The 26,643-nt window shown below is 50.1% G+C and overlaps 6 protein-coding genes across 6 annotated transcripts; 3 read left to right on the forward strand and 3 right to left on the reverse strand.

Annotated features, from left to right (window-relative positions):
- Positions 1–1,073: 1,073 nt before the first annotated feature.
- On the forward strand, positions 1,074–1,894 carry FIESC28_02554 (uncharacterized protein; the record flags this gene model as incomplete). The annotated part of the gene is made up of 2 exons (XM_031156703.1): positions 1,074–1,235; positions 1,415–1,894. 2 exons carry the CDS (start codon positions 1,074–1,076, stop codon positions 1,892–1,894), a joined length of 642 nt encoding a protein of 213 aa, XP_031019212.1.
- A 349-nt stretch (positions 1,895–2,243) lies between these two features.
- FIESC28_02555 (uncharacterized protein) lies at positions 2,244–2,967 on the reverse strand (the record flags this gene model as incomplete). Its single annotated transcript, XM_031156704.1, has 3 exons — positions 2,244–2,553; positions 2,620–2,724; positions 2,789–2,967. 3 exons carry the CDS (start codon positions 2,965–2,967, stop codon positions 2,244–2,246), a joined length of 594 nt encoding a protein of 197 aa, XP_031019213.1.
- A 316-nt stretch (positions 2,968–3,283) lies between these two features.
- On the forward strand, positions 3,284–3,957 carry FIESC28_02556 (uncharacterized protein; the record flags this gene model as incomplete). The annotated part of the gene is made up of 5 exons (XM_031156705.1): positions 3,284–3,331; positions 3,408–3,422; positions 3,596–3,746; positions 3,805–3,870; positions 3,932–3,957. The coding sequence occupies 5 exons, from the start codon at positions 3,284–3,286 to the stop codon at positions 3,955–3,957; spliced, it is 306 nt and encodes a 101-aa protein (XP_031019214.1).
- Positions 3,958–5,329: 1,372 nt separating this feature from the next.
- On the forward strand, positions 5,330–9,134 carry FIESC28_02557 (uncharacterized protein; the record flags this gene model as incomplete). Its single annotated transcript, XM_031156706.1, has 3 exons — positions 5,330–5,389; positions 5,538–6,030; positions 6,085–9,134. 3 exons carry the CDS (start codon positions 5,330–5,332, stop codon positions 9,132–9,134), a joined length of 3,603 nt encoding a protein of 1,200 aa, XP_031019215.1.
- Positions 9,135–10,281: 1,147 nt separating this feature from the next.
- Positions 10,282–13,274, reverse strand: FIESC28_02558 (uncharacterized protein; the record flags this gene model as incomplete). Its single annotated transcript, XM_031156707.1, has 3 exons — positions 10,282–10,398; positions 10,454–12,923; positions 12,991–13,274. 3 exons carry the CDS (start codon positions 13,272–13,274, stop codon positions 10,282–10,284), a joined length of 2,871 nt encoding a protein of 956 aa, XP_031019216.1.
- Positions 13,275–16,282: 3,008 nt separating this feature from the next.
- FIESC28_02559 (uncharacterized protein) lies at positions 16,283–18,809 on the reverse strand (the record flags this gene model as incomplete). The annotated part of the gene is made up of 3 exons (XM_031156708.1): positions 16,283–18,243; positions 18,382–18,571; positions 18,765–18,809. The coding sequence occupies 3 exons, from the start codon at positions 18,807–18,809 to the stop codon at positions 16,283–16,285; spliced, it is 2,196 nt and encodes a 731-aa protein (XP_031019217.1).
- Between the last annotated feature and the right edge of the window lie 7,834 nt (positions 18,810–26,643).

Here is a 26,643-nt window from a genome sequence, read left to right on the forward strand (position 1 = left end):
CATATCATGGGAAGTAATGCTTGAACAACCCACGTTGATATTGGTAAAAGCCGTGCGACGAGATGGATGGATGCTAAGCCGCGGCATCAACCGCCCACGAACTGTATGGGTAGCTCATCTTCAGGGACCAAGCCAGGTGGGTAACAGAAAAGCTGTTCATCGAAGCTTGTGAAGTCAAAATAAAGTAGTCTGGATGCCATGCCAAGCTAGCTTAAGATGACCATATTATTTCGTCTCTTGTGCTTTCGGCGCACCTTAACCCAAGCCTCCCCCGCAGCGCTGCTACTGCTTTCGTCTCTGGCGGGGCGGTCATCGATGGAGACCTGAGGCACACAGGGCATGAGATCTGGTGGATCATGACGGCCTTGTGATTGGCTGCCAAACCCTGTAATGAGGCTGCAGGTTTTTGACCCACGACTCGGGGCTTCTTTTCCTCCAGCCCCCAATCATCTTTTCTTCTCTTCCCATCTTCCATCAAACTTTCTTCTCTGTTTCTTTTCTTTACATCGCTCAGAAAAGTTTTCTGCCAGCATTATTAAGATCTTAACAAAAGATCTTTGGGCTCGATTCTCCATGCGCTGAATCGCTGACCAGCCTCTATTCGGCTATTGCTTCTCCATCGTACCGTCGATTAACAGTTTCTGTTCAAGCTTCGAGTCGAAACGAAACGTGTCGTGTGGTTGGGATACTTGATCAAAATGGTGAGCTTTATTGTTGGCAAGCCGAGCTTCAGCCCAAGCTTTCTGTAAAGCTGGGCGCTGACTCGAGAATCAGACGTCATCTGCTTCTACAGCTACTCCATCCAAGCATGCCTTTGACAGGCGTGTTGAAGATGTGAAATCTCCTAAAAGGTACGATACAATCCCCCTACTACTCCAACACTATGCCCCCTGGTGAAGTGATGATCGCACTATCAATGGGAATCTCTCCTAGAATATATAATGCGGAGATACGATATCAATCTTCTTGTCTGAAATCACCAACATACATCTCGTTTTTGCACTTGTGTTATATCAACAGTTGCTAACGATTTCAACAGTGATATCAATGCCTTAATCCTGGATTATCTCACTATGGAGGGCTATCCTAACGCAGCAGCCAATTTCTCCAAGGAGGCCAACCTGGCCCCTCACCAGGAGACCCCGTCTATCATTGCCAGACAGGAGATCCAAAATTGTATACATAGCGGCAACATTCAAACAGCTATTGAAACACTGAATGATTTTGATCCAGAGGTAAGAACTTTCCAGCAAGCGACACCTTTTGCCTATATGATTAGAACTCGAGTTTTACATGCACCACTCATAGAGCCTTCGGGCCTTTGATGAGGAACAACCACTTTTTTATGATTGTCCTTTGTTTCCACTCTTTTATCACCCATTCTTGACCAAGCCGTCGCTGACTCAACAAAAAGATTCTAGATGAAGACAAAGCACTGCATTTTTCGCTGCTACGACTTCAACTTGTCGAACTCATTCGTACCTGTAATACGCCTGGTAGCGACATTGGGCCTGCGCTCAAGTTTGCCACTGAGCAACTGGGCCCCAGAGCACCAACAAACCAGAAATTTCTCGGAGATCTCGAGAAAACCATGTCATTGCTTATGTTCCCCTCTGACAATCTTGAGCCGGAACTAGCAGCTTTGTTGAAGCCAGAACTCCGTTTAGAAGTAGCTGATAACGTCAACCGTGCGATCCTGGAACGCCAATCGCAAAGACGCGAATCGGCAATCCGCCAGCTAGTGAGAATGCGCGTCTGGGCCGAAAATATTGCTCGCGACAAGGGCAAAAGTATCCCAGAGTATCTGGAACTTGGCTTGAACACCGACCTGTCTGGGCATGGTAGAATGACTTCCCAGGCAGGCAATGGCCATGACCCCATGATTACAACGTGACATAATACCCGACCTGAAAATATGGTCAGACTAGTCTGGTTAAGTGGTAAAGCGCTGGTTATCGTAACAGTTCTTAGCTCGGCGTTTGGGTTAATGTTTTTATCCTGGTAAGGATTAGAGTGCAAAACCAGTATCAGGCACTGGTGTTTGGAGCGACTTGATAGTTGTCGTCTACCGCACCGTTAGAATCCATAGCATTCGGGAAAACAATGAATCATGAGCTGATACATGGTGTTATACAACGGTGATTTCTATGCAATCATATAACGGACTTCGATCCTGAAACACAACGAAAATGAGCCTTTAAAAATAAAACATATTTACATGAGAGCCAGGCTGTCCAAGCCGTCTATTTCGTCCTGATGTGCTTGAGCTTCCTGGCAGAGTACAGGAAGTTGTTGGCATACGCCTTGGGAGCAAACTTGCGAGAGTTGGGTTCCTGAACAAAGTATTCGTAGCCCTGCTTCTCGGCGAAGTGAATGGCGTCCTCCTTGCTCGCGAAGTTGATGTGAGTGCCCTGCATAAAATCGCCCGAAGATTGCCAGCCGATCAAAGGGTTCTCCCATCGGTGTCCCTTGGGGAGAATGTCCCAGTCCATTCGCCAGCGTCGACCGCGCCAGTCACCAGACTGTGTAGCGGGTTTGGCCTCCTGGTAGATGCTATCGTTGTTGTCAGCTCCGAGTACTTTTACGGCGACATCGAATTCTCAGATGGTATTGACGAACCGAACTGTTCGGGCCTGGAGCTCCATGGGAGCGCCTGAGATAATAGCGGCGGGAAGGATCTCCTCGCTGCCATCCTGGATATTTCGAGGGACGGGGGTGTAGGTACTGGCGGTATGTCAGTACTCCAATTCCATTTGGCAATATTCAATCGCGTATCGAGGAGTCGTACGAAGTAGCCTTGTCAGCCTGAATGTTGTAGTCGGGCTCGCTGGTAACGGGACCAGTGATGGTGCCGCTGGCCTGTGTGACGTTGCTCTGGAATCGTCGAGGTGCGGCGGCGAGGGCGACTCGGGGAGCGGTAGCGCTTCGCAGCATGCGAGCCGCACTCTGGGATCGGAGGGCGGCCATAATTGCAAGGCTTCAGCTTTCAATTGGCGATGGTGGGCGTAACGTTTCTAGAATGAGTGATGGTGGGCTGCGGCGATATTCTGAGGTTGAAGCAAGCTTGAACAGCGGGTTGCTGATTGGGTGGAGCGGATCAGTAGTTTCGCCGAGGTCGCGGAACGAGTGCTTTTCGGCAAGAACCTGAATCTGGGCGGGACAAGATCCATCTCGACAGAACCTCATTCTCCAGCCTTTAATTGAGCGTCATCCAGATCCTCGACGGACCCAACGCGGCAATTGACAAATTCCCGAGTCTCGAATCCCCCGAAACACCGACATCATGAGCTTCGTCACCCGCCGAGCGCTCTCGACGCTCATCCCCCCCAAGGTGAGCGAGCCCCTTCGGTTATGGGCGCAAACGCCCGGTGCTCCGATTGATTCCGTTGCTAACATCAAAAATCCAGGTCGCTTCTCCCAAGGTACGCAACACACGATAATATTATTTTCTTCTGGAGCTTCGATTTCGATCCCGACGACTTTTTGGATGGGCGAGATATGATGAGGACTTTTTTACTGGACGATCGATATCGATGCGAGGGAAAATCCACCATGACGAAGATTTGGAAGGCTGACCGAGTTCGATTCACCACAGGCCATTGGCGCCGCTCCTGATGCCATCCGCATGCAGCGTGTCGTCAGCTTCTACGAGAAGCTTCCCCGAGGTGCCGCCCCCGAGGTCAAGGCTAAGGGTCTCCTCGGCCGATACCAGGCCAAGCACTTCGGCAAGAACCCTACTGCCAAGCGTACGGATACCCAAACTCAAGACGAACATGATTCACGGATTCTGACTTTATTGTATAGCTATCATTCATCTGATTGTCTTCCTTGTCAGCATTGGTTACGTCCAGAACTACTACTTCCACCTTCGTGAGTATCTCTAGGATGAAACGGGGAATGAATATCGTTTGCTAACGCAGGAATCACCTAGGCCACCACAAGAACAACGCCCACTAAGCAATAGTGGCTTTTCGATACCTTAGACGGATCATTGTGTGAGAGGGAGCGGGGGTCGTGTACATATAAACTCCGGAAACTTCGCGGTCGAATACGCGACTTAGCTTCCCTATGTATCTCTAACAAGCAAGTGAAGTGACACTACTATCACGTTTTGGTTATGTGCTGGTCTCTATATGAACCCATGAAGCTGGCTGTGCTTAGGGAAGCTTCCCCCTGTGTGCATGGTCTGATGCGATCTGTGAGCGTTTTCAGCAACACTTGTTTGTGATACTCGTTGGTGTTTGACAGGGAAGTTTCTGGCCACAAACTCACCTGAAAAGGTGAAGAAGACGACACCGATGTTTTGTCCTTGTGTTCAGTCATGACCATCTTATGAACAGAGATGTGACATCAGCAATACGAACTCAACTGTTCTAGCATCCCTGTTGAAGCAGTTTGGAAAGCACATACCAGGCTGGAACCAGACTTTCATTCTGAGCTCGGGAACCGTTATATGACGTCTGGTCTGGTGGAAGCCACCAAAGTTATACAGGACACTTGTAGTTGACTCAAACCAGAGCTTTTGTCTTACCTACCTTCACAGATGGCGCAAATGATGGTCGAGCGAACAAATGGGCTACGCTAATGAACAAGTTCAGTGAGTCTCCTGAATGTTACCTATTCACATTGCTTTTGCTAGTTCAGGATCATGTCAATCTGACTCGTTTTGGTCAGGCTGCATTGCCGGTCGAGTCATACGGCTCCATGCTTGATGATAATCCAATCGTAACTTAGACATGGAAGCCCTGGAGAATCCCCTAAGCTCCAGGGCCTTACAGCTGGCAGCTGTGACAGCCCTGCCACTGGCTGCCAGGGACCGGGAGCGACTTTAATGGATTAACGGGACCTGCTGGCCAATGTCAGCCCCCTGTCATTCGAGCGCTAGACCTATCCCAGCCCCCAACATCGTGCTGAAAACTGGCCGTCCCTCTACCTTCCACATCACAACGCCTTCAGCCGCAGTTACTCCGGGTACATTGAAACCTCACCTTACACCTCGTAACTGACACGCATCGCAGTTTGGTGATTCCCTTCCTCACTCATATCTCCTCTCTCGCGACTTCGGATCGAGCACCATTCTCGCTACATTGCGCCCGAACGACGATCGGCCCTTTATATCCGAAATATCCCCTCGTCTCCCCCGCAACTCGACATCTCTCTCTCCCCGCCCCGCGGTGACTTGTCGCAGCTGATCCTGACTTCGAGATACGACATTTCGTTCACTTTTTTAAACGCTAGTCCGACCGAAGTATAACGAGACTAGGCGGAGAAACTCATTTTGAGGGCTTCTTTCGCTTACCACACGACCGGCGCATTCTTACGACGTATGATGGCAACAGAGGCTGCCGTTGATAAAGCTGCCGATGCCACTGCCTCTCAGTCCCAGCCTGTACGTTTCATCTTGTCCGTTATGTTCATGGCCGTTTGCAACGGTCGGAGTTTGACCTCAAACTTTGGCTCTTTGTTGTTTATTTGGGCTGAGAGCTCGAGCTACCAGAGCTATGGAACCTTACTAACATACTTTCTCATGAACTTAGGCGCCCGACGCTCATAATGTCGACCCCGTCCGCTCGAATTTGAATGGCAGTGCCGGCAACGATGATATTGAGAACAAGCACATTACGAGTGTCGAAGATCAACTCACTTCCGCCGATGCTAGTGCCAGCGGAGGGTCAGATACGGAGGCATCGCGTGCCGATGGTTCAAAGAGCAAGGATGAAGACAAAGGGCATGGTCGCGCAGGCTCAACGGTTAAGAAACCCGCCACATTTAAATCTGTCTCTGTCAACAAGACCTTCCTCGCGACGAAAGCGGCTGCCAACAGCGCTTCAGCCAAGGTCGCCGAGAAGCAGCCTGCCGGCTCTAGTACCCCCCCAACAAGCTCGGCCACCCTGTCTTCCTCGCGACCTCGACTTATAGCCAAGACGGGTAGCAGCACGCGAGACTCATCACCTCGGCTTTCCGGTGGTGTTAATGGCGGGAAGCCTGGTAGTGTGCCAGATGCAAGTGCAGTGTGGAACAAAAATCGACGTATGTGGTTTTCCCATTACTAACTTTACCCCTGATGTACTAACTCATATTTAGCTGTACCTCCCCCTGAACCCAAAAAGTTTACTGATGAGGAGCTAAAGAAATATGGCATTCATATGGCCAGTCGCCTGAATGAAGATGATGCGCAAGGACAAAACAAGTGGGCGGACATTGACGATGATGATGATGATTGGGCCCCTGAAGCTATCACCTGGGGTGATGGCACGAAGACAACCCTTCCTCACCCAGATGAACATCCCCCACCACCATCCGACAGTGGATCTGTTGCCTCGAAAGGCAAGACCTTCGAGAAACCACGATCTCCAGCTCCTCCGATATCTGTCAGCTCCCCATTAACGAAATCGAGTAATCTTGCCCAAGGTAAGGGACTTGTGCTGAAGAGCGGCTCTCAGGATAAGCCAACTCTTGTTGCCAAACCCCCAGCACCTCCGGCACCGGTCAAATCCCCGTGGGCGACATTGCCTCCTGTTGAAAAAGCGTCACCGATTACGGAGAACGCCAGCCTTGCTAGACCACCTTTCAACAAAGGCATGACGCCTCCTCCACCCAAGGAGATCGCAGCCGATGACTTTAACCGACATGCATGGAGAGATAGCGCACCCCACGGAAACCGAGAGTTGTATAACTCCCACTCTGGACGCTATGAGCCTGTGCAAGACAATCGACGTGGTTCGATGAGAATGGAGCAGCATCCCAGGCACCATCCATCTTTGTTACAACGACCACCTCAACCGGATTACCCAGCTGAGCCCTCTGGCGCGTTCCAAACGAACAGAAACACCCAGGAACCTCCTTTTGGTAGACGACGAGGATCTTCTAATGTCAGCGGTGGAAGTGGCTCGTTCGCGCGCATGAACAAAGGAGGCGACGGGTCGCTTCCTCCTCCAGAACTACATGATGCTCGCAGACCGTCTTTTGTTGGCTCTGTTGACAGTCCTTTATCGCCAAACCTCTCAAACTCAGCACATGGACCGACAAGGGGACAGCATCAACCTAATTGGATGCCTCCCCGCGCTTCCCCCAATCCCGCTTTTGCGCAACCACACAACAACGGGCCTCTCCCAGAGCAGGTTGCTGGACCGCCCCCTCCAGTTCACCCTGCCGGCGACGAGGTCGAATATCAGAAGAAGCTCATGCGAGAACGCGTTGAGTTGGCTAGAAAGCGACGACAGGAGGAAGAAGCTCGTGAAGAAGCTGAGCGTAGAGAGCGCATTCAAAAGAAGCTGGATGCCATGGGACCTGCACCTGAGAAGAAGACTGAGAAGAAGGAGTCTGTAGATAAGTCCGAGGAGGTTGTGCATCCTACACATATTCAACAGCGAGAGAGTCCCGGAGTGCCGACACAAACCTCGGCCCAGGCCCAAACGGATGGCGATCACTCAGCTACTATACAGCAACCACAGGACCCCGATGGTAAGATAGGACACTCTCCCCAAGGCCCCGGAGCCGCTGCCAGGCGCGTATCACATAGCCAGGAAGCTAAGCCTACTGAGCTTTGGGGAGCAGCTGCAGCTTCAAGACAGGACCGAGCCGTTTCGACCTGGGGTACAGGTTCGCAGCCAGTGGCTCGTAATGTCTGGGGCTCCCCTAACAACGACCGAGGCCTTGGCAACGGTACATTTAACACGGATATTGGCCGCTTGCCTTTGGATGATCGCCCAGGCTCCCAAGGAAGCAAGGGACCGTCACCTATTGCTCCTCCTCATGCTTCACAACAGCCCCCACAAGGTCGACAACAGCCTCCGGCACCTATTGGCTCCGGACCTTCCCGGTACGGTGCCTCCGGCCCTCGCCCCCCACAAGGCTCTGACGTGGCGAGCAAATGGGGGATCAACGCTGTTAGTGAGAATGATAGAAAGATGAGCGCTGAGCGATTAGCTGAGAAGGTTGAGCGTGATCGGCAACTCGCTGAGCGCGGTCTAACCCTCGAAGATGCTCAACCGGTTATCAAGAATACCTGGCGCCAGGTTCATGCTCCTGGAGATGGTACTCGTCAATCTGTTGGTCCTCAAGATTCACAGTCTGCTGGTCCCTGGAGGACTGCTGGCGATGAAATACACGAGGACCCTGCTAGTATTGGTGCGGTTGGTGGAATGCCTGGAGCAGCGGCCTCGCAAGGTCGCACTTCACGATTCTTCCCTACAAGGGACTCTTATGACAGGATCAATGAGAACGAGCCATCACGATCGAAATCACCAACCCCTCCGCCACCCACCATGGAGGGCCACCCGGCCTACGAGGGTAATGCAGATCGACCTCATGTATCACTTCCCCGACCACAGCCAGTAGTAAGACTGCCACCATCTCTGGCAGCCTCGCAAACTCCTGCAAGTCGCGTGCAATTCGGCTGGGCTCAACCTCCTAGCTTTAAAGATGTTGCACGCGGCCCTGTCAGCCCTAACCGTCTCCCCTTGGCAGCCGGCGAGACATCGCAAGAGAAATGGCAGAATCGAATCAACAGCTTGCTTGGAAGTTCGAGATCACCACCTCAAAGGTCAATTGGCGTCGACCCTGCTAGCAAGAGCGCTTTAGATCAGGTTGCCCACCACGACTCTGCCACAGTGTCTTTGCCTGGCAACAATGCCCCAGCTCACTTTGCTAAGGGTAAATCGTCACCAGTCAGCAAGCCTATGGCTGAGGAGTGTTTCGAAGAACAGGAAATGGGATCCCTCCCCCAAATCCGACTACCTCACAAAGCTCCTGAAGCCGCTTGGCAGCCAGCGCCGGCACAGAACAAGCCGTTGCCGAAGAAGTTTACGGTTCAACCAACTGTTATGGAACCATACTACTTCGCTGCTGAAGTAGTAGGTGGAGGTAATGCCATGAGAATTCGTTTACCTGAAATGAAGGAGACCAAGATTGTCACCGTACCCTTTTCCGCAACTAGAGGCGGCCGAGGCTCGTCCAATCGAGGTGGCCCTAGGAGTCGAGGCCCCGGTTATGAACGTCGAGGTGGAAAACGAGATGTGTCAAGCTCGCGAGGCGAGCATCCCGCACCAACCTCAAGCCGAGGAGGTCGTGGCAGTTACCGTGGTCGAGGCTCTGATTGGGGCCGTAGCAACTCGGCCTCGTTGACTGCTTAGGAAATCAGTACGTGCTGGAGGACCCCCATCGAGATGCCCTGCATAGTATCACAATAAAGTGATTCTGCCACGCAACAAGAGCAGAGCATCTTGTAGTTTACCCATGTTCTGTGGACGTTTGGGCCTCCTTGCTCAGTCAGTACATACCAACTCACGAAATCTCCAATCGATGATCGCCCCGGCATACCACTGGAACGAGCTTTCACCTATACCGCCTGTGTATTCAAATACTGCATACAGGCTTCATACATCGTGTTGGCACTTGTTTTATCTTATGCTTAGGCCAAACACGCGATACGCCCTTTCTACTTTTTGTTCTTCTTTTCCCTTCTATAGCAAACGGCGGTCTGTTCGTTCACATTATCAGCATACATGGGCGAGCTTAGCTATTAATGGAAACGATGACAATACCGCGGAACCGGGAATTTTAACAAGACCCCCCTCCTCTGAAGGCCTACTACTACCTACAATAACCCCTACCGAATGGAAGAACATACGCCATGTTCTCAATGATAGAGATGGCGTCTGAGTAACAAAAATACAAATGACTCTGGGTCCGGGACTGGGTGCTTTTCGCGATAATTGATGTGTTGAGGCCTTTTTTTTATCAAATTCTTACTTTATTTTTATTCTTCTTGTATGAAAGGACCTGGATCGGATGCACAGCCGCAATTCAGAAACGACCACTATGGACTTATGGAGAGACTCATGATGATGGATGGGGAAATGATGAGAGTTTCGACGCAGACTGAAATGGGTGCGTACGAGGCTTTGACAGACAGACAGATAATTGATCAATCATACAAATTTAAGCGAATGTTATGTGCCAGATGAGTGTGAATGTATGCAGCAACTTGATTCAACCATGCAAGAGTTATGAATGAGATCGTATATACGGATAGGAGTGCGACGTTCTATTACTGCATGCCCATACATTAATGCCTAGGTATCTATCATTTAACATCCTCGTAAACAACATCCATTCTAAAAGTCCCATCCAGACCATGATATGTACAGTCGCTCACAGCAAGATCATCGACGGTGTACTATCATAAACTCCAAAAACGCCCTTCCTTCAAGGCGTTAGTCATGACAAGCGCATTAACCACACAAAATTCTATACTCTTTTCAAATCAATGACAGGGAACTAGACTTCCTCCAGGGCACAGTTGGGATGTAGAACGTAGACGACTTGGCCAGCTGTTGAAGAGCTTGCTTCGCCATCTGTAAGACCCTCGCCTCGTAGAGCCATGAGAATATTTTCCTGGAGCCAATTTAGTCTTGCTGTTCAAATAAGTAGGGATGTATGTCAAACTTACCTTGACCATCTTCTTGAGTACCATGTTGGCCAGGGCCTTTTCACGATGGTAGTCTTCCTCGCCCTCAAGTTCATCCTCCTTCTGCTCGAGGTACCAGTTGATCAGCTCCTCGCCCTCGACGCCCTCGGCAATAGTGGCCTCGTCCTCGTTGATACGCTGAACGAACAGGTTAACCATCTTGATGTAGTTATCGTAGGTGATGGTTTGCTTCTTCCTTTCAGGAGCGACGCTGCTGCGGCCAGGCTGGTCGTCCTCCGCCATGGAGGCATCGCCCTCGAGATCCTCGCCATGAGCGGCACTTGCGGCGCGGAGCAGCGTTTCAGAGTCTTCGACAGGCTCTTCATCGTAAACTTCAACATCATCGTGTTCGACGGAGATGATACTCTGGCGCAGAAGATTATAGGCCTCCACAACCATTTCAGTGCTGATCTCCTCAACACAGTTGACCTTGGCGATGGCTTCTGAAAGACGGATCATACTCTCCAGTTGACGCACGGTAATTCGGTAAGAGTTCTTGCCAACGCCTCCCTGAGCATCATCAGCTCGGATTTCCTTGTATTTCTCCACGAGGACCTCCTTGGCAGCCTCAGTGAATTCGGGGCGGAAGGTCCTGGCGAAACGGATATACCGCTGAAGCTGTTCAGTGCTGAACTCAGGCTCGACAGCCTCGTCACGAAGTTGGTGAATGCCGACGATATGCTCTGCCAAGTGACGGTCGATCTGCTCGTTGCACTCATCGAGAACGACGAAGAAAAGATCGAAACGAGACATGATAGGAGCGGACATGTTGATGTTGGAACGAAGAGTTGTCTTGCGGTTGTAACGACCTCCAACGGGGTTGGCAGCAGCGAGAATACTTGTTCGAGCGTTGAGCGTGGCTTGGATACCAGCCTTGGCGATGGAGATAGTCTGCTGTTCCATAGCTTCGTGAATAGCAACCTGATCGGCAATGTCCATCTTGTCAAACTCGTCAATGGCACAAACACCGTTGTCTGCCAACATCAGAGCACCAGCCTCAATGGTGAACTCTCCTGTCTCCTCGTCCTTGACAACCGCTGCCGTGAGACCGGCGGCAGATGAAGCCTTACCACTGGTGTAAACAGCACGAGGCGCAAAGGAGCAGATATACTTCAAAAACTGAGACTTGGAAGTGGACGGATCACCGACAATGCAAATGTTGATGTCGCCTCGAAGCTGCATGCCCTCAGCAGTACTCTTGTGAACACCGGACATTAGTTGAAGGAGTAGACCCTTCTTCACAACCTCGTGCCCATAGACCATGGGGGCAATGGATTGCACGAGCCTCGAATAGATGTGATCGCCGTGCACCATAGCTCGAAGGTCCTCGATTTCAGATGGGTTCATGGATGCCAGAACAGCAGCCTGGGCTTCTTCTACAGATTGCTCACCATCGTTGGCGGAGTTCTGTACCAACGAGTTGACTATATCGGCAGCACCGCTGGTGGCAGACTGGCCAGTTGAAGATGTGTCTGGATTGACCATGCAGGCAAGGAAAGCAAGGCGATATGTCAAGTCACGAACACCAAGTGCCTTGAGACCACTGACTCCACTTCCACCAGCGTCCGCTCCTCGAGGCGCATTGCGATCATCGCGCATGGCAGTTGGTCGTGTACCAGGAAGACCGAGTTGGCTGACATCGGGGACGACGATCAAGGCACCTGTAAAGATACACTTCTCTCCGGCCTTGGCGCGATCGACAATTTCACCTCGCAGAATAACGTCCATGGTTCGAGGCATGCTACCTGTGGGAATTTCGGAGCTGTTCTCCTGAATTCGCACCTTTTGCCAATCGACAAAAGTACTACGTCGGATATCGAGCGCCCAGGCCATGCGGTTTTGACATGTCGAATTGGGACATTGTGTAGGTTCAGTGTATCGGAAAGTCTGCTCAACGTTGGGCACGACTGTGCGACAGGCCTCGCAGGTGAAAGTGGCCAAAGACAACTCGGGTCGGACTTCTGATGTTCGGGTGACGGTTCCAGAGATGGAAAGGAGTTGGCCAATGTTGGTAGCTCGAAGAGCACGGACTCTTGACACTAGGGGTAAATTGTAGAAAGCAATTGAGAAGAGCTTATCGGTTTGCTGATGCTCGTTCTTTCGGTGAGACGACTCAGTTTGGTCGGCGGAGCCCAGATGACTGGCTGCAGAGGTTGTGAGGTTGCTCGAAGCGGTAGGCTGGCGATGCTCACGGAAGTATAGAGGTTCGTATTTGGCGATCATGTTGTGTAAAGCAGCGGTGAGGAAGGGTAAGAATCGATAGTACTGTCGCATCACACCGTCTGCCAAACTGCCATTTTCATATGAAGCCAGATGTCTATAGTCAACGTAGAAGGTTGAGAGGGAGTTGATGCGCATGCCCTTGATCATGGCAACGTAGTGTTTGTCAGTAGTGACTGCGCTGGGTGTAGGGGCACTCGGTGTAGGAGCGCTGATGGGATCCTCTTGAAAGCTATCGTTCGAGTAGAAGTATTAGTTGGTGGTTTTCTGATGTTGCTGATGCAGCACCGGGGACATACTTCTCGATGAAGGACTCGAAGTGCTCCTGAACCAGCAGGCCAATTCTGTCCTCGACACGGCTAATCTCAGCAGTATTGTTAATCCTTGAACTCCTAGGAACCTGATCGTCTGCAAATTGATCACCCTCATCATCACTGGGTGCGCCTCCCATACTCTCCGAAGGAGGACCTCGTGGGCGCGATGCAGAAGACGAGGGGAAGCCATAATTGCGTCTGGAGGTGGCAGGAGCCCGGGAGGGGGCATCCGACATCATGAAGCCGGCATCGCTCGAAGGAGTAGCCATTGCGGCAGATTGTTGAAGTGATCGTCTGGTATAGGGGTATCGAAAGGAGAGAGGTGACGATGCACTTGTTTGGGTTGAATGATTGACTCTTTTGGTGGTTGGTTGATTGTTGAATACTGTATAGTACTGCACCTATCGAGGGGGAGATTTTAGTTGCCAGGGCAAAGGCACGGGCACTTTGTGGGGTTAGCAATGGCACTACTGCTTATTACAGGGCGACGCGCTCTGACGCGTCGAGGGGTTATCAACGTGTCGCGACTTTAATTGATTGCATTTAAATATCATCCAATGAGGTGTCATTCTTGGAATCTCGGGTTATACATGAATTCGGTATCACCAATTGATTGATTCGAATACTAAGGATACGAGTATGTTTAGTGTTCTCCAGTAACTTGCAGCTTATCTAGTGAAGAATTGCAATATGTGAATCTGTGTCCAACAATATCTTCCATGTTCACTCGGGATAGCCTCAACCTTATACCGCCATAGTTGTAGAACTCAAAATGATAGATGGATCTTCGAGGCCAAGTATATGAGCCTTTATTACAGTGTTCAGTTATGGTGCATAATGGAGGTTAGATAATAGGCAAGCACATGCGATGCAGACATAAAGCTAGAATTTCAACACAGTTCAAAACGCTGCAAGGATCGCTGGCTATTGCGTTGTAACTGGATGTTGATTGAACAGTGGATTCGATCAATTATGATGAATTGTAGGGGAACAAAGATACATACTGCAACGTCTAAACAGCAACGGTTTCCAGTTTCTCATATTTGATGCGAATAAAGTTGCTTGTTTCTCTTAACAGACCAACCTGCACTCCATCATCAGGTATTTGTAACTACCTATTCACATATTAGTAGTTTCTTAGTATACAAAGTATCTGATTTTATCTAGCAAGTATCTGCTTGGCTAGACAATTAATTGGAGGTGTGGGATGTGTAGGGCAGGGGCCTGCCTCAAAGAAACACATAATCCATCAAGTTCTTTTTATTAGGTATTATTGTTACATCCATAAACTTTACCTGGATGCAGACACATAATTGCTTGTACTAAATACGAACTACATCTACTTAGTCAAGGTGCTGACAGTGGGAGAAGACCTCGTCATGCTGCAGGCTCCCCTCTGGCCCACATATCCAAACTCAAGCGAACTCGGCAATAACCACGGCACAAGCAACTCTAATGTGGATGTACTGTACTGATCAAATCTTAACTTTCCAAGCTCCAGGTACGACCAAGCTAGAAAAGCAAGTAAGAAAGTAAGAAGATAAAAAGTTCACCGTTGCAGGTAACGGCCAGCCATGCCCGAACCCTATCTCAACGGCAGCGGTTGAAACATACCTACCTACCTACGTAACATACGCTAGCAGATCCTCTGATACAAAACATGCAATGCAATACAACACAAACATCATAGCGCTCCAGTCAGCAATAAGAGTGAGTCATCCCTCTCAACATGATTCTAATGCAGGGTCCTTGTGACACTCACGCCCCCCAACTGTCCACATGTAATCTTAACGCATGCCGAAGCTCCATCACTATGACTATCTACCGGGCCAACGATGATCAATAACTGAAGTCACCCACGGCAACAACCCGTCCGTTTCTTGGTCACTATCTACGGAATGGGACACAATCAGGTCATGGCTTTCCAAGATTATAATTATCCGTTATTCTAGCCTGCCTAGTCTGCAAGAATGATATACATTCCTACCCTACCCTACCCTAACCTTTAACCTATATGCAAAAAAGTAAAACGCCTGCCTGTCTACAGACGATGTGAAGAGTGAGAGAGCCATACAGAACAAGGGCATCGGAATGCACACAAAGGGTATAATGCCTATTGACCAAAATCCATCCAAACCAGATATATCCCAGCGGGCTAGGGTGTAAACTCGACGTAAATAATAAGTAGAGGCCCCATACAGTCTCCTGACATCCCTTCGTTAAAAAAGTGCCGTGCCAACTACTTTGGCATTCCATTCGTATCCATAATCCAGGTCAGGTCATCCCATCTATCCTGTAAACATTGAAGATAAAAAACAATAGCAAGCCAATAACAAGCCAATAAAAGTCTATCGTGTAGACCCAGTACAACAAACGCGTGTCCGTAAAAGATAAGAGAAACAGGGAATAAAGGAAAAAAGTAGGCGCCAAAGTCTATACTACCGTAAATAGCCTATTGGGCGAAATGGGGCAACCGTCTTGATAGAGACATAAGATAAATAAATGCCATGGTGTGCGTGCCTCGTGAGGGCGACAACAACAATGACCCAAGATTGACAAAAAAGCTCAAGCATCATGAAAGAGAAGCTGGAGAAGGACGCCTAGAAACGTCGTGCGCAAGCTCGAAGACAAAGTGTAGCGTAGGTGGCGTATATGTTGGTGGTGGTGAAGTGAAGCGTCTCGTGATTGGGCAAACGGCCATAGGTCGACAGGTGATCCCTGCTTTGCGCTCGACGGATCTACCCGCCAAGTCATGGTTGGGCCCTAGGCCGCTTAGCTCCAATTGATCCATGACCTCGAGGAGGGGGTGGTGGAATGATACTGTAGAGTCTCCATACTCTGTGCGCATGACCATTCTCGAGGCACACGCTAGAAAAAAGAAGATGGGGGTCCAAGACCAAAGAGTCGCGATAATCCCCGAGAAAAGGGCCCGAGCCGTAGATCCTGTTGATTGTTGTGAGCTCAACTCCATGACAGAGACAGGGTGCGGCGCCTAGAGCATCGTCGCAGCTCACAGCCACCATCTGCACGTCCAATGGCGCCATCATCAACGGGAGCTTTGAAGCAAACATGGAGCTGAAAGGGCTGCCTCGAGGGAACATGGTGTCTTGCTGACGTCTGTCATTGGTATGCGCCACAACACCTGACTCTGCCCCACGACCCTCCTCCCCATGTTCACGAGGCTGCCCAATACGACCGTCAGACACAACCAAGGCGTCAACACGAGCTTCCAGTGGTCATCCGATTATGACCTAGGCGACAGAGCGCCACAGCCTCTTCATGCTCTGGGGGCAGGTTCACCATATGCCGTTGCGCCGTACACTGGCTGGGCCGTTTGTGATGTCAGGCTGGGGTAACTGTCTGGGTATGTCGCTGGTGTGGGATCCCATCGTGGAGGAGTCGCGGTCGGTGGATGATGGCTCAGAGGCGTGTGTAGACCACTTGTTCCATAACCTCCGCTTCGAGTGTCGTAGCTTGAAACTGCTGGCAGAGGTGTTGTGTTGATACGTAAAGGCGGTTGTTGAGGGCTGTGGTGACGGAGTCCGGGACTTAATGTGCGAGAGGCTGCTGCAGAGTATCCTGGAGGTGCCGTTGTGTATGGTGTCCAGCTAGGCTGTGAGCCGGAAAGTGATCGTGGTGAGGGTATCGAGTCGTGATGCTGAGGAAGAGAGTATTGTGGGTGGGCGTCAGGGTGTATTGGGGCCATGCCCTGTCCTGGAGGCGTTGGCAAAGGTGCATAATGTCCGTTAGGCTGGCTGATCATGCTGGGCGGTCCTACAGTACTGCTGGGGCTGACACTGTACTTTCCAATAATCTTCTTGAGGGCAGACTCCAGAATCTTCCAGGGAAACACCTTGACGTCCTTCTCGATATTGCGGGGTTTGGGGTTGGGGAAGCCCATGATGATCTTGAAGAACTCCTCGCTGTCGGGCTTAGCCTTGGACACCGTCTGGGGGTGGAATCCTTCCAGGTTACGGCGGATACGGTTCTTCTCCTCGACACTGAAACGGGCTGGCGCGGCAACAAGCTGCTCGAGAAGATAGATAGTGTCGACCGATGTGACATAACACTCGCCCTTTTCAGCCCACCATATGCAAGAAATGCAGATGCTGTTAGGTGGTCGGTCGTTGACGCTTACCGATTGACAGGTGGCGTTGACGGTTGATCCCTTTTGTGTCTTGCGGAAGAGGACGATCCGGCGACGATTGGCCCATTCCTCTGAGGTCCAGTTCTCAGCCATCGTCTCCAGCTTACCAGCAATCTTCAAAATTGCTTTACCGGAATAGAGAGAGATAGGGTGATAGTTGGAGTTGTTGCCAGGGTTAGCAGCGATAGTGCTTGTTCGAACTAGTTGGGGGGCGCCGTTAGAGTGAGACGGTGATGACATGCCGAGAGGCGTCAAAGGTGGACGTCCAACCATTGAAGCATCCAAGCCTGCCGGTCCTCTCCCTGTGCTGCCCAGTGTACTCGGATAAGGACTCCATCCTGCCGTCGGGCGGCGATGGTAGTGAGGGTCCGTGAAGCTTGTGCTTCGGCTATAAGTGCTGATCATGTCGTTGTTTGCTTGCGGGAAGGTACTGGCATATTGTCCCTGCTGCGGAGGATATCCATAGGTATTTGTACCGGGCTCTGCTGGTAGTTGAGGCTCACTTTTAGGTGAGGTACTCGGCTGATCAATAGTAGGGGCAGGTGCTGTGTCCTCATGCTTAGGCATCTTGGTTGACCTCGTGATGTCATCCCCGGACCCTTCAAGATACTGAAAAGTACCAACGGGAATGCGAGAAATTTCGTCCCCTGAAGGGCCGTCCAGGACGAGTGACAATGGCACATTGCTGCTTTGACAGTTTGTGACCAAAAATTGAGGTGCGTCTCCGCTGCAGCTGTAGATAAAGCCAGTACTGTCTTGCAGGTCTCGAGAGACATCTTGGGCAGAGCACTTTTCAGATCCAAACAGTAAGGAGAATTGTGGCATCGGTGTCGATAACGAGAAAAGGTCATATTGTGATGAAAGCTTGACATAAACCTTGGTGCCAAAGACACCTGTTGGTGGTTGGCATGATAGAACAGTTGGTGCTGGAGCAATGCCCGTAGGCATAGCATATGCTACGGCTGCATTGTTGTTGGCGAAAGACTGCTGGTTCAGCTGAGCAAACTTGTCGGACTGTTGTTGAGTTGGGTAGTTCTGTGCTGGGTATTGTTCGTAGCCTGCATCTTGGTATCTTGCCACATCGTAGCCAGCTGTTGTAGTGTTAGTGAGACTCGGTTCAAGAATTGTATCAGAGGCCATTTTCCAGTGAGTCAAGTCCAGCATAAACACTGTTCGGCGCGCGGCAACTCGTCATATCTCGTAGGAGTCAAGTACAACCTTCAACTTACCATGCATAGAAGGCAGCTGGGCCTTAGTGTAGGTTGCCATCTCCAAAAGCCTAGGAGGGGAGTCCCCTCTTGGGTCTCCTCCTCCGGTCTCTGCTCGGGCTGCTTCCTCGTAGCGAAGCGCGATAGTGTCAGGCGATTCAAGCCTGTCGTCAACTCCGACGATAATGGGCTTTTGCGGATGGTAGTCGGGCTATTGGAGTTCTTGATGTCAGTGTTTGAAGTCCCGAAACACTATGGAGACGAGACGTTTGTTGAAAGACAAGCAGATGTCGATAGAGGGAGACAAAAGAGAAACGCTGTGCAGGCCTATGGGCGGCGGCGAAGAACAAAAGGGATCTGTCGTGTCACGGGAGTGCTGGAACAAGGTCTAAGTTGCGACTCACCTCGAAAAGCTTGTAGGGAGGACACTGGAACTTGGCAGTAGACATCCAAGCTGTCAACAAGGGAGGATGATGGGAATTGGGTCTATTCAGGGCGACTCGAGAATGTAGGTCGGTTGTCTTGGACAGAAAGTGGTCGCAGTCGTAGTTAAAACCAGGTCTGGACGAGGTCTTATGGGTCTACCAAGACAGTGATCTCTGTACAGGTCTTGACTCTCGGAGATTTGATCTAACACAGGGCATGCAGCAGTATGCAGTAATGATGTTGTTGAATGCTTGGTATTGTCGGTCAGGCTCTCCCTTAAATTGCTTTTGCGTGCTGGAGGTGGCGCTTTGAAACAGATGAAGTGGATGGCGGGGATCCTACTGGCGAATCTGAGAGGGGTAGTCGTGGGTTCCAATCCAGTCCAGAGACACTTGCATTCCAAGAAAAGGGCGGAATATGTTGCCCTTGGAAGCAAAGGGTTTCCTGGGCAAAGGGAGGACGATAAGCTGGGGAAGTGAACTCTTTGACGCGGGAAGAAGTGCTCAGGTATGCGTGGTAAATTTGGATCAAAACACGCCGAGGAATAATAACAGAAGATAGGTTACAGAGACATGTAATGTTGTGCCTGAAGAATGTTGTGTTAGTCTTGATGAGGGTTCTGGAAACCGTTGTCAGGTCATATTCTTAGTTGCACATCAACGGCAACGATGGCGTTGTTTTGCCACGAAAGTTACTGGCTTGAAGAAACACCAGTTCATGAAATCAAGAAATTCGTACCTTGCAGACTTGAGTTCCAATAAGTGATCAACAGGAACAGGGTGAGACTAAGGGTCAAGCTGATGTCTCCAAAGCCGTTGTACGAGATATACAACTGCAAGGGCGCTTGAGCCTGTTTATGGTCAGAACAACTTCACTAAGCGATGCTTAAGGGTGTTAGACTCGCGAGATCCCGTAAACCTATGGATCTGGCTTGACTTGGAGTGGATAAGGCGTGGAGGAAAGACAGACAAACGGGTAGATGATTCAATGCGGGTGTGAGTCGGTTTAGACTTGGAGAAAGCACTGGCCGTGAATGCCGATGTGAGTGTTGGTGGCAGAAGAGGGAGACGAAGTACGAAAGACCATTTCCTTTTGGGAGGACTGGACAGTGCATGCAAGATATTTGCCCTGCGTCAAGAGGAGATAATGATGATTCAGATGTCTCTTGTGAAAGTATTCGGCCAAAGGGCAGGGAGGCAAGGGAAAAAGGGCGAAACAAAACCAGTAGCTAGAGCTTATGGATTGAGGTAGGTATCTATTCCATCCCTTCCATTACAATAAGCCAATGAAGATGAAGAAGCCTTCAGCTAGGAGAGAAATGGGGACGAGGTGCCAGGGTAGGGGAGGAAGAGAGAAAGTGCGTCGCCTGGCTGCTTTTGGCCTTGGACATTGTCAACTCGAGTCTGTTCAACCCTTGCTTTTGACGATCCCACCCCCACTCGCCTATCTAAAAAAGTAGCTCAGAGGCGAGGGAAGAACAATGTGCATACGGATACATTTGGAGTCAGATAGCAATAGCGTTGTCCGCGCAGCGCAGAGTAGTGCAGTGCAGATGGGGCTAAGCTAGGCAAGGTAAACGCAATGCTTGAGGGAAAGGTCATGGATGTGACCTGCGGAGGCTAGGAATCAACCACCTTTGGCCGTTATGCCAGATCCTCGACTGTCTCAAAGCCTCCTGCAAGGGTGACGGCAGCGTCAACTGGTGGGGAGGAGACATCATGGGTTCGGGAAATGGTGGAGAAGCTTGATCTAAGTTGTTTCTGTGTGCCAGGTGCTAACCCATCCGCAGGAGGCATGACTTGAAGACTGAATGAAAGACTCCATCATCTGCTACACAAACAAGATCTTTGCTTCCTCACCATTCACCCACACACATCCCGAAGTCTTCAGAGCCCTGCCGCGATGCAAGGTGGTATAGACAGACACCGTACATCCGTGGTAGAAGGCACTATGGCAAGCCAGGGTACACCCCTCTTCGACAAGACGTCGCAGGCCACTCATGAACAAGAGACCTGGGGCAAGGAGGCTTGAGAGCAGGAATCAGAAGTAAGGAGAAGAGGCATACTAGCCTCAAATGGACATCTCTCTTGGAAGCATGCCCCGGCTCAGCTGGAGCACACCGAAAAAAAGAAAAAGGAACAATTTGGGAGCCCAAGCAAAAATAACAAAAAAAGAACGGTTTGTAAACGTGCCTGAATAATATGGATGTGTGCGTAATGCGCGTGCGGTAGTCTATCGGGAGGCCTAGGGAGGGGTGTGTCGTTAGCCATGTAAGCCAGTGATTGGTTGTCTTTCGAAAAGGAAATCAATAGTGGTGTGCAGGGGTGCCGGTAGTGCGCGGTGCACGGCGCAGGCGGCATCAGCTGGGTATCCAGGGCAAGCCAAGATCGTTCTAAGGGCTGAAGAGCTTTACCCAGTAACAGTTATGGACCTCAAGGGAGCAAAGGCCTAAGTGAGGGTCCAGTCCAAGAAAGGTCGCGGTTCTAACCGTACTGGGTCCGCTCCCGTCTTCCCGTCTCCATTTGTTTTCTCTTTTGAAAGCTCCTCTAATAAGGGCGGCTAGGGTGCCTTGCTTGTCCTGTGCAGTAGCACAGGCCAGATCAGAGTCCTAACTCGTCTCCGACTTGTGCAAAGAATGTTCTGTCCGCACCGGGTCAAGGTGTATATGCAGAAGGAGATCAGAACAAGTCGTACTCACTCACCTCCAAAAGCAAGTCCGAAAAAGAGATCTTCGGGTACCGAACCACCGAAATTCCAGATCACCGTAGAACGAGATTGCGATGGGGCTCGACGTGCAGCTTGGTCTCCAACAGCAATGTCCCGATGATCAGTCTGCCGAAAGAGTAACTTCTCTGTATCAAACAACCACCACGTACATTAATCGACCGTATTCGCGTCAACGACCCAACTTTGTAGGCCACCACTTCGGTCGCTTCGCCAAGGTGAAAATGCCCCAACAAGCCTGAATAGGTTTGTAATCGTCAGCAAATCTGTACCAAGCAAGATACTGGTGCCTCGGGAGTGCTGAAGTTCCGTGTCGCTGAGCAAGGGTTAAGCCTAATTAAAATGAGATCCCGGTCTTCTGTCGTAGGATGATCAATGATCGCCTTCCCGGCACTCTTCTGAGTCAAATCTGTCAACTCCATGTCAATTACTTCATCTCCTTTTTGCTTTTTCTGGTCGCAACTGCAAGTAGCTTTTGGCCGCCTCCGGGGATGCTTCCGTGTTATGACAATAATGACTTTTCAATCTTCACAAATCTCTCATAACCGACTCAACGCCCACCGGCGTTTTTGAGCAACTTTTCCTCGTTCGGGAAAAGGTACGGAGGAACGACCGGAAAGATCAAATAATGCAAGGGCGAATGAGGCACATAGGTTGCAGATGGTTGTTGAAGTTTCTCACACTGGCGTCAAAACCCCTCGCAGTCGACAAGTTTGGCTGCACATCAAGACGCCACTCCCGTCGACTCTCGGGCGACAGAATGGATTGGGATCGAAAAGTGCTCTCCATTACGCCGTGCGGATTGAGGTGAAGGAAGGAATAAATAGCCAGAGAATAACAATAATGGACAAGCACTAAGAATGAGGTTATAATAAGCATACCTTGATTTGACAGATTGTGGTAACTCTAAGTCTGAGTCTAGGATTCCTGAGTCCGAGTTGCCCTGTCTCGGTATGCACTGACACAAGCGATGGGTCCTCACACGAATAGGTTCGATGCGAGGGCGAGAGTCGTAAGTATAGGCCTTGTTTGGATGAAGATGGCTGTGTCGGAACTCCTTGTCAAGTTGTTTCTTTATTCGGATCGAAGAATATTCATTAATACTCGGGCGGGAGTGTCACTTAACTTATATGATCTTCTCGCTTTCCAACAAGAGGCATTGGCTTTGTGTTCCCATCATAGCAATTTGCATATAAGAATGCGATTGCATGGCCGACCGTAGCTGTTGTCAAGCATCGCGCAGCGATACAGACAGGGATGTTCTGTACGAGCCATGTACTCAGCATCCAGCTAAACATCTGATAAGAGAACGGAGTGGCTTGCGAGCCATTTCATGGCTCTACCCGAGAAGTCATAGGGGGACTCAGTACGTAGAATAACGGCTCCCAGTGGTGAAGAACATAGATGTACAGTGCAGTATGTATTGCCTTCCAACCGCTTGGTACGCCAGTAGCTAGGGGGTGGGTCGCGATGATGAGGATGATGATACTTCTAGGGTTCGGTTCAACAGAATATTTGAGAGAACGCCACCTCGGCTCTTGAAGGGCTCCCAGACATTCAACGGGAAAGCCAAGGGAATATCACGCTGCATATCGTGCCAGATGTTTATCATAACTCACAGTACGAGCCTTCTGGACAAAGGACGAGTCGGCTTTGTGAAAAGGTGCGGACATGCGATCTGCACAGGGGACCAGGATCCTCCCTTCAGGGGTGTACCAAAAGCTGTAGGGATCGCCCATGCTTGTAGCGTTTAATAGCTCAGGCCTGCTGATCAACCGAGCGACCAAGCAAGACTAGGTTCTAAGATCCTGCAGTTGCTATTGGGATACTAGCGAAAAAGATGGCGCGCGGGCCGCTCGCAAGGGAGCCGCCCTACAGCGCAAAGTTTCTGGTGAGCTTGTACTAATCCAAAGATTGGATCATGGAGACCAGTTAAACATTTGACGGAGGGCTTTTGTTCTGTTGTCGCAACCCTTTCGAGGCAGCGAAGTTTGATATTGATTAGCGCATTATTCCCTGCCTAACCTCCCCACCACCCACTCAAGGCCGAATCTCGTCGGTCAATAGAGAAATTCGAGGTCGAAGGTGTATATCTTGGTGCAACACAAGGATGGCTTCTCATAATAAGAGTTTCGACAATTTTCCCAGAGAATACTCACTGCACTCAGTCTCAGGATGATAATAAAGTCATGTGGCAAAAGTCCGTCAGGGTGGTTCTGGATGCCTTGATCCAAACCTCTGGCTTGGGTTTTGACGAGATGAGGCGGTTACCCGAAGCGAAACCAGGAAGTAATCTGTTCAACTCGACACTCGTGGAGGCGAAACACATCTCGTTCTCCTACCCCGCCTTGTTCTCGCTGGCTCATACACGGCAGTGGTTGGTTGAGAGACCTCGATGTACCAAGCAACCCGCCCGGGGTGGGCGAGTTCACAAGTCTATGTGAACTGTCGCCCATTGCTTCGCTTGAGAGTTGTTGCACAGTAGCCTGTGAGACATCTTCAGCGACGGTTCACAGATTCACTTGTCTCTACCGCAACCAAGGTTGCACATTCTCCATTTCCAGTATGTAAATTGAGGTTTCTTAGGCCAGGTGTCCGCCATCACTCTATTAAAATATGTTCGGCGGGATCAGCTTAAACTGTTGAGATTTGTATGTGGTGCTCACTGGAGACCATCCCGACTACCAGGGTTAGACAGCGAGAGCATGTTCCAGGGACTCGACACGTGCATGTTTCAGTGAGTGTCTTGACGTATCCGTACAGGCCAATGGAATCCACTTGGCAGCGTTGAATAGATTTAACAGAGCGTTGAATCAACGAAATGCTGTTAGGGGCCCGTGTTTGTTGTCAGAAATTGATCGTTATGGTCAAAGTTTTAGATAGCAATGCCATGTAATAGGCCTGCAACAATAGACCCGGGATCCCGTTGATGCAGAGATCTGTTGAGTATCAGCTGGTAATGATAGAAGAATATGGAACAGCCAAGCGATGGCTGGCTAAGCCCATGGCTTCTGGGGCTATGCTTGGACCAAATTGAAGGCTTGTATGCGAGCAGCGAAGAACACCATGTTGTGAATCTGGTCAGGGGTATTAAAGCTCATCCTTTTTACCTGAGCGCATGCAAATTACAGGTTCCGTGGGAACGGTATTGCACGATGCTTGTATAACTGCTATGGTTTGTCGCAGTTGTTCGGTCCAGGCCGAAAGAAAACTCAACCCCACGCAAAAGACTGGGCAAGTAAGCTGAGACAGGCGCACAGGGGGCAGCTTATGTGATATCCTGTTACCGGTAAGTTTAAAGTCTTATCAATGTGTTTGAGCTTCTTACCCAAGAGAAAAGAAAAAGCAAAGATTTGGTGTAGCCGCACTGCGAGCTGATTATCCGTCTCTCGGCGTAACGTGAAAGGTATTCGGAGAGTAACAAAAGCCTCACGTTTCCCGCTGTCGTAATCCTGAGGCGATGAGTTGAGGAAGCGTGCATTGCAGGCGGAAAACAAGCGAGCGAGGGCTGGCGCCGATGAGGTTGTTGGTTTTCTGAGATCATGCAGGCCGTGTTGCACAAGCATCGCACATTGCACATTATAGATCTGGCACTTTCCCTAACGTCGTCTTTTCTTGTCCTATCGCACGGCATCCCTCGTTATGGACAGCGTGGTGCGGTGGCACAAAGCTGCGCCTCTGAAGAAGTGCGTGCTTGTGTTGGTGAAGCTGCCAATGAGACGTCATGGTTCGCGTATTACCAGCGTTGCAGGCTGATGCTTGGTGCAAAAGCTCATAGGTCTTCATTCTGATCAACAAGGAGGAACTTGAGTTATACGACACTTGGCCCGTACAATCATTGCCGTCAATGGTGGTGAAAAAGTCGAATTAACGAGCCTTTGTTGAAAGTCTGAAGTTCGCTAATAGGTCTGTTTGGGGACGCGTTTGCGACTGTTTATTCGTGTGTGATGTGTCATCTAACAGCATTAAGAAATCGACAGTTGAATGATTGATGTTCAGACGCGTTTATCAAGTCCGAATACATTTGTTTGTTGTTGCGAATGGAAGCAAAAATATTTCTCTAATTCTGGTGTCGTTGGTAGAGTATACGGTTGAGGCAAGAGAGGCCGCCCCACTTCCAGTCCGTTTGCGTTCGACAGTTCCTTCTCTCTGTTTTGTACATCCAATGTCAATCGGCAGGTGCGTGGAGAAGGAATACTCCTTCCACTCATTAAGTTTTCTGTATGGGTAGTTATTATTTCAAGATAAATATCGCTCAATGTCATATTTCTATCACGACCAAAGATTCGAGCTGTTACGGTACCTTTCACAAATGCAACCGCCAACGTTTACCAAAGTGATTAGTGGAGAAAACAGCTCATGCCCAGAGATGCGACGCAGTGTAAGATGAAATCAGGTATTGTGCAGTTCTTCACATGGAACTGACTTACCTAAGTTATGTGTAAACTTGGGGAAGAAATTTGCAATGCTCGCCATAGAAACAGCCACTTCCAAGTGAGGATCTTGCCGCGAAGCAACTCATAACAGACCACCTCATGTATTCTTGCCATGCATAGATGCTACCCTAAACCTCTGGCTCGAGTCCTCACTGCGTTACCTCTACTGCCTACGCTGTGAGAGGGGATACTGCCCCAATATTGGCCTTGCACTGCGGTAATGGCGAATGACAACGGTGGTGAAACCAATCTATGGTTAGTACTAATACTGTATTTTGGAGTTTCAACACGATTCGGTATTGACCTGCAACAGGCCCAGCTCTGTCCTGACCCGGCCAAGCCAAGAACGACAAAGTTCTCCCCTCGACTTCTCCTCATCGGTGAGCTTCTAACCCGCAATCCAGTCGGCGAAGGAAAAAGAAAAGAGAAAAATGACAGCCCAAGAATTATTAAAGAAGCGATTGGGTATGTACCTATCTATGATCCGCCGGTCGGCCATGCCGGGTCTTGTTGATTGGTTGTACACGCATTATACATGTAGCATCCCGTGAAGGGGCGATGTGTGATTTTCAAGATCCAGATCCTAGCTCTACATCCTGTAACCGCCCACATTGGAGCAAAAGCTCGCTACTCTGTACTACGATACAGAATACACGCCCCTTCTACAGGGTACGGTAACGCAGCAGTGCTTCTTCAC

The sequence above is a fragment of the Fusarium coffeatum genome (assembly GCF_003316985.1).
Source record: "Fusarium coffeatum strain FIESC_28 chromosome Unknown BRIP53273_contig_55, whole genome shotgun sequence".
Lineage (NCBI taxonomy): Eukaryota > Fungi > Ascomycota > Sordariomycetes > Hypocreales > Nectriaceae > Fusarium > Fusarium coffeatum.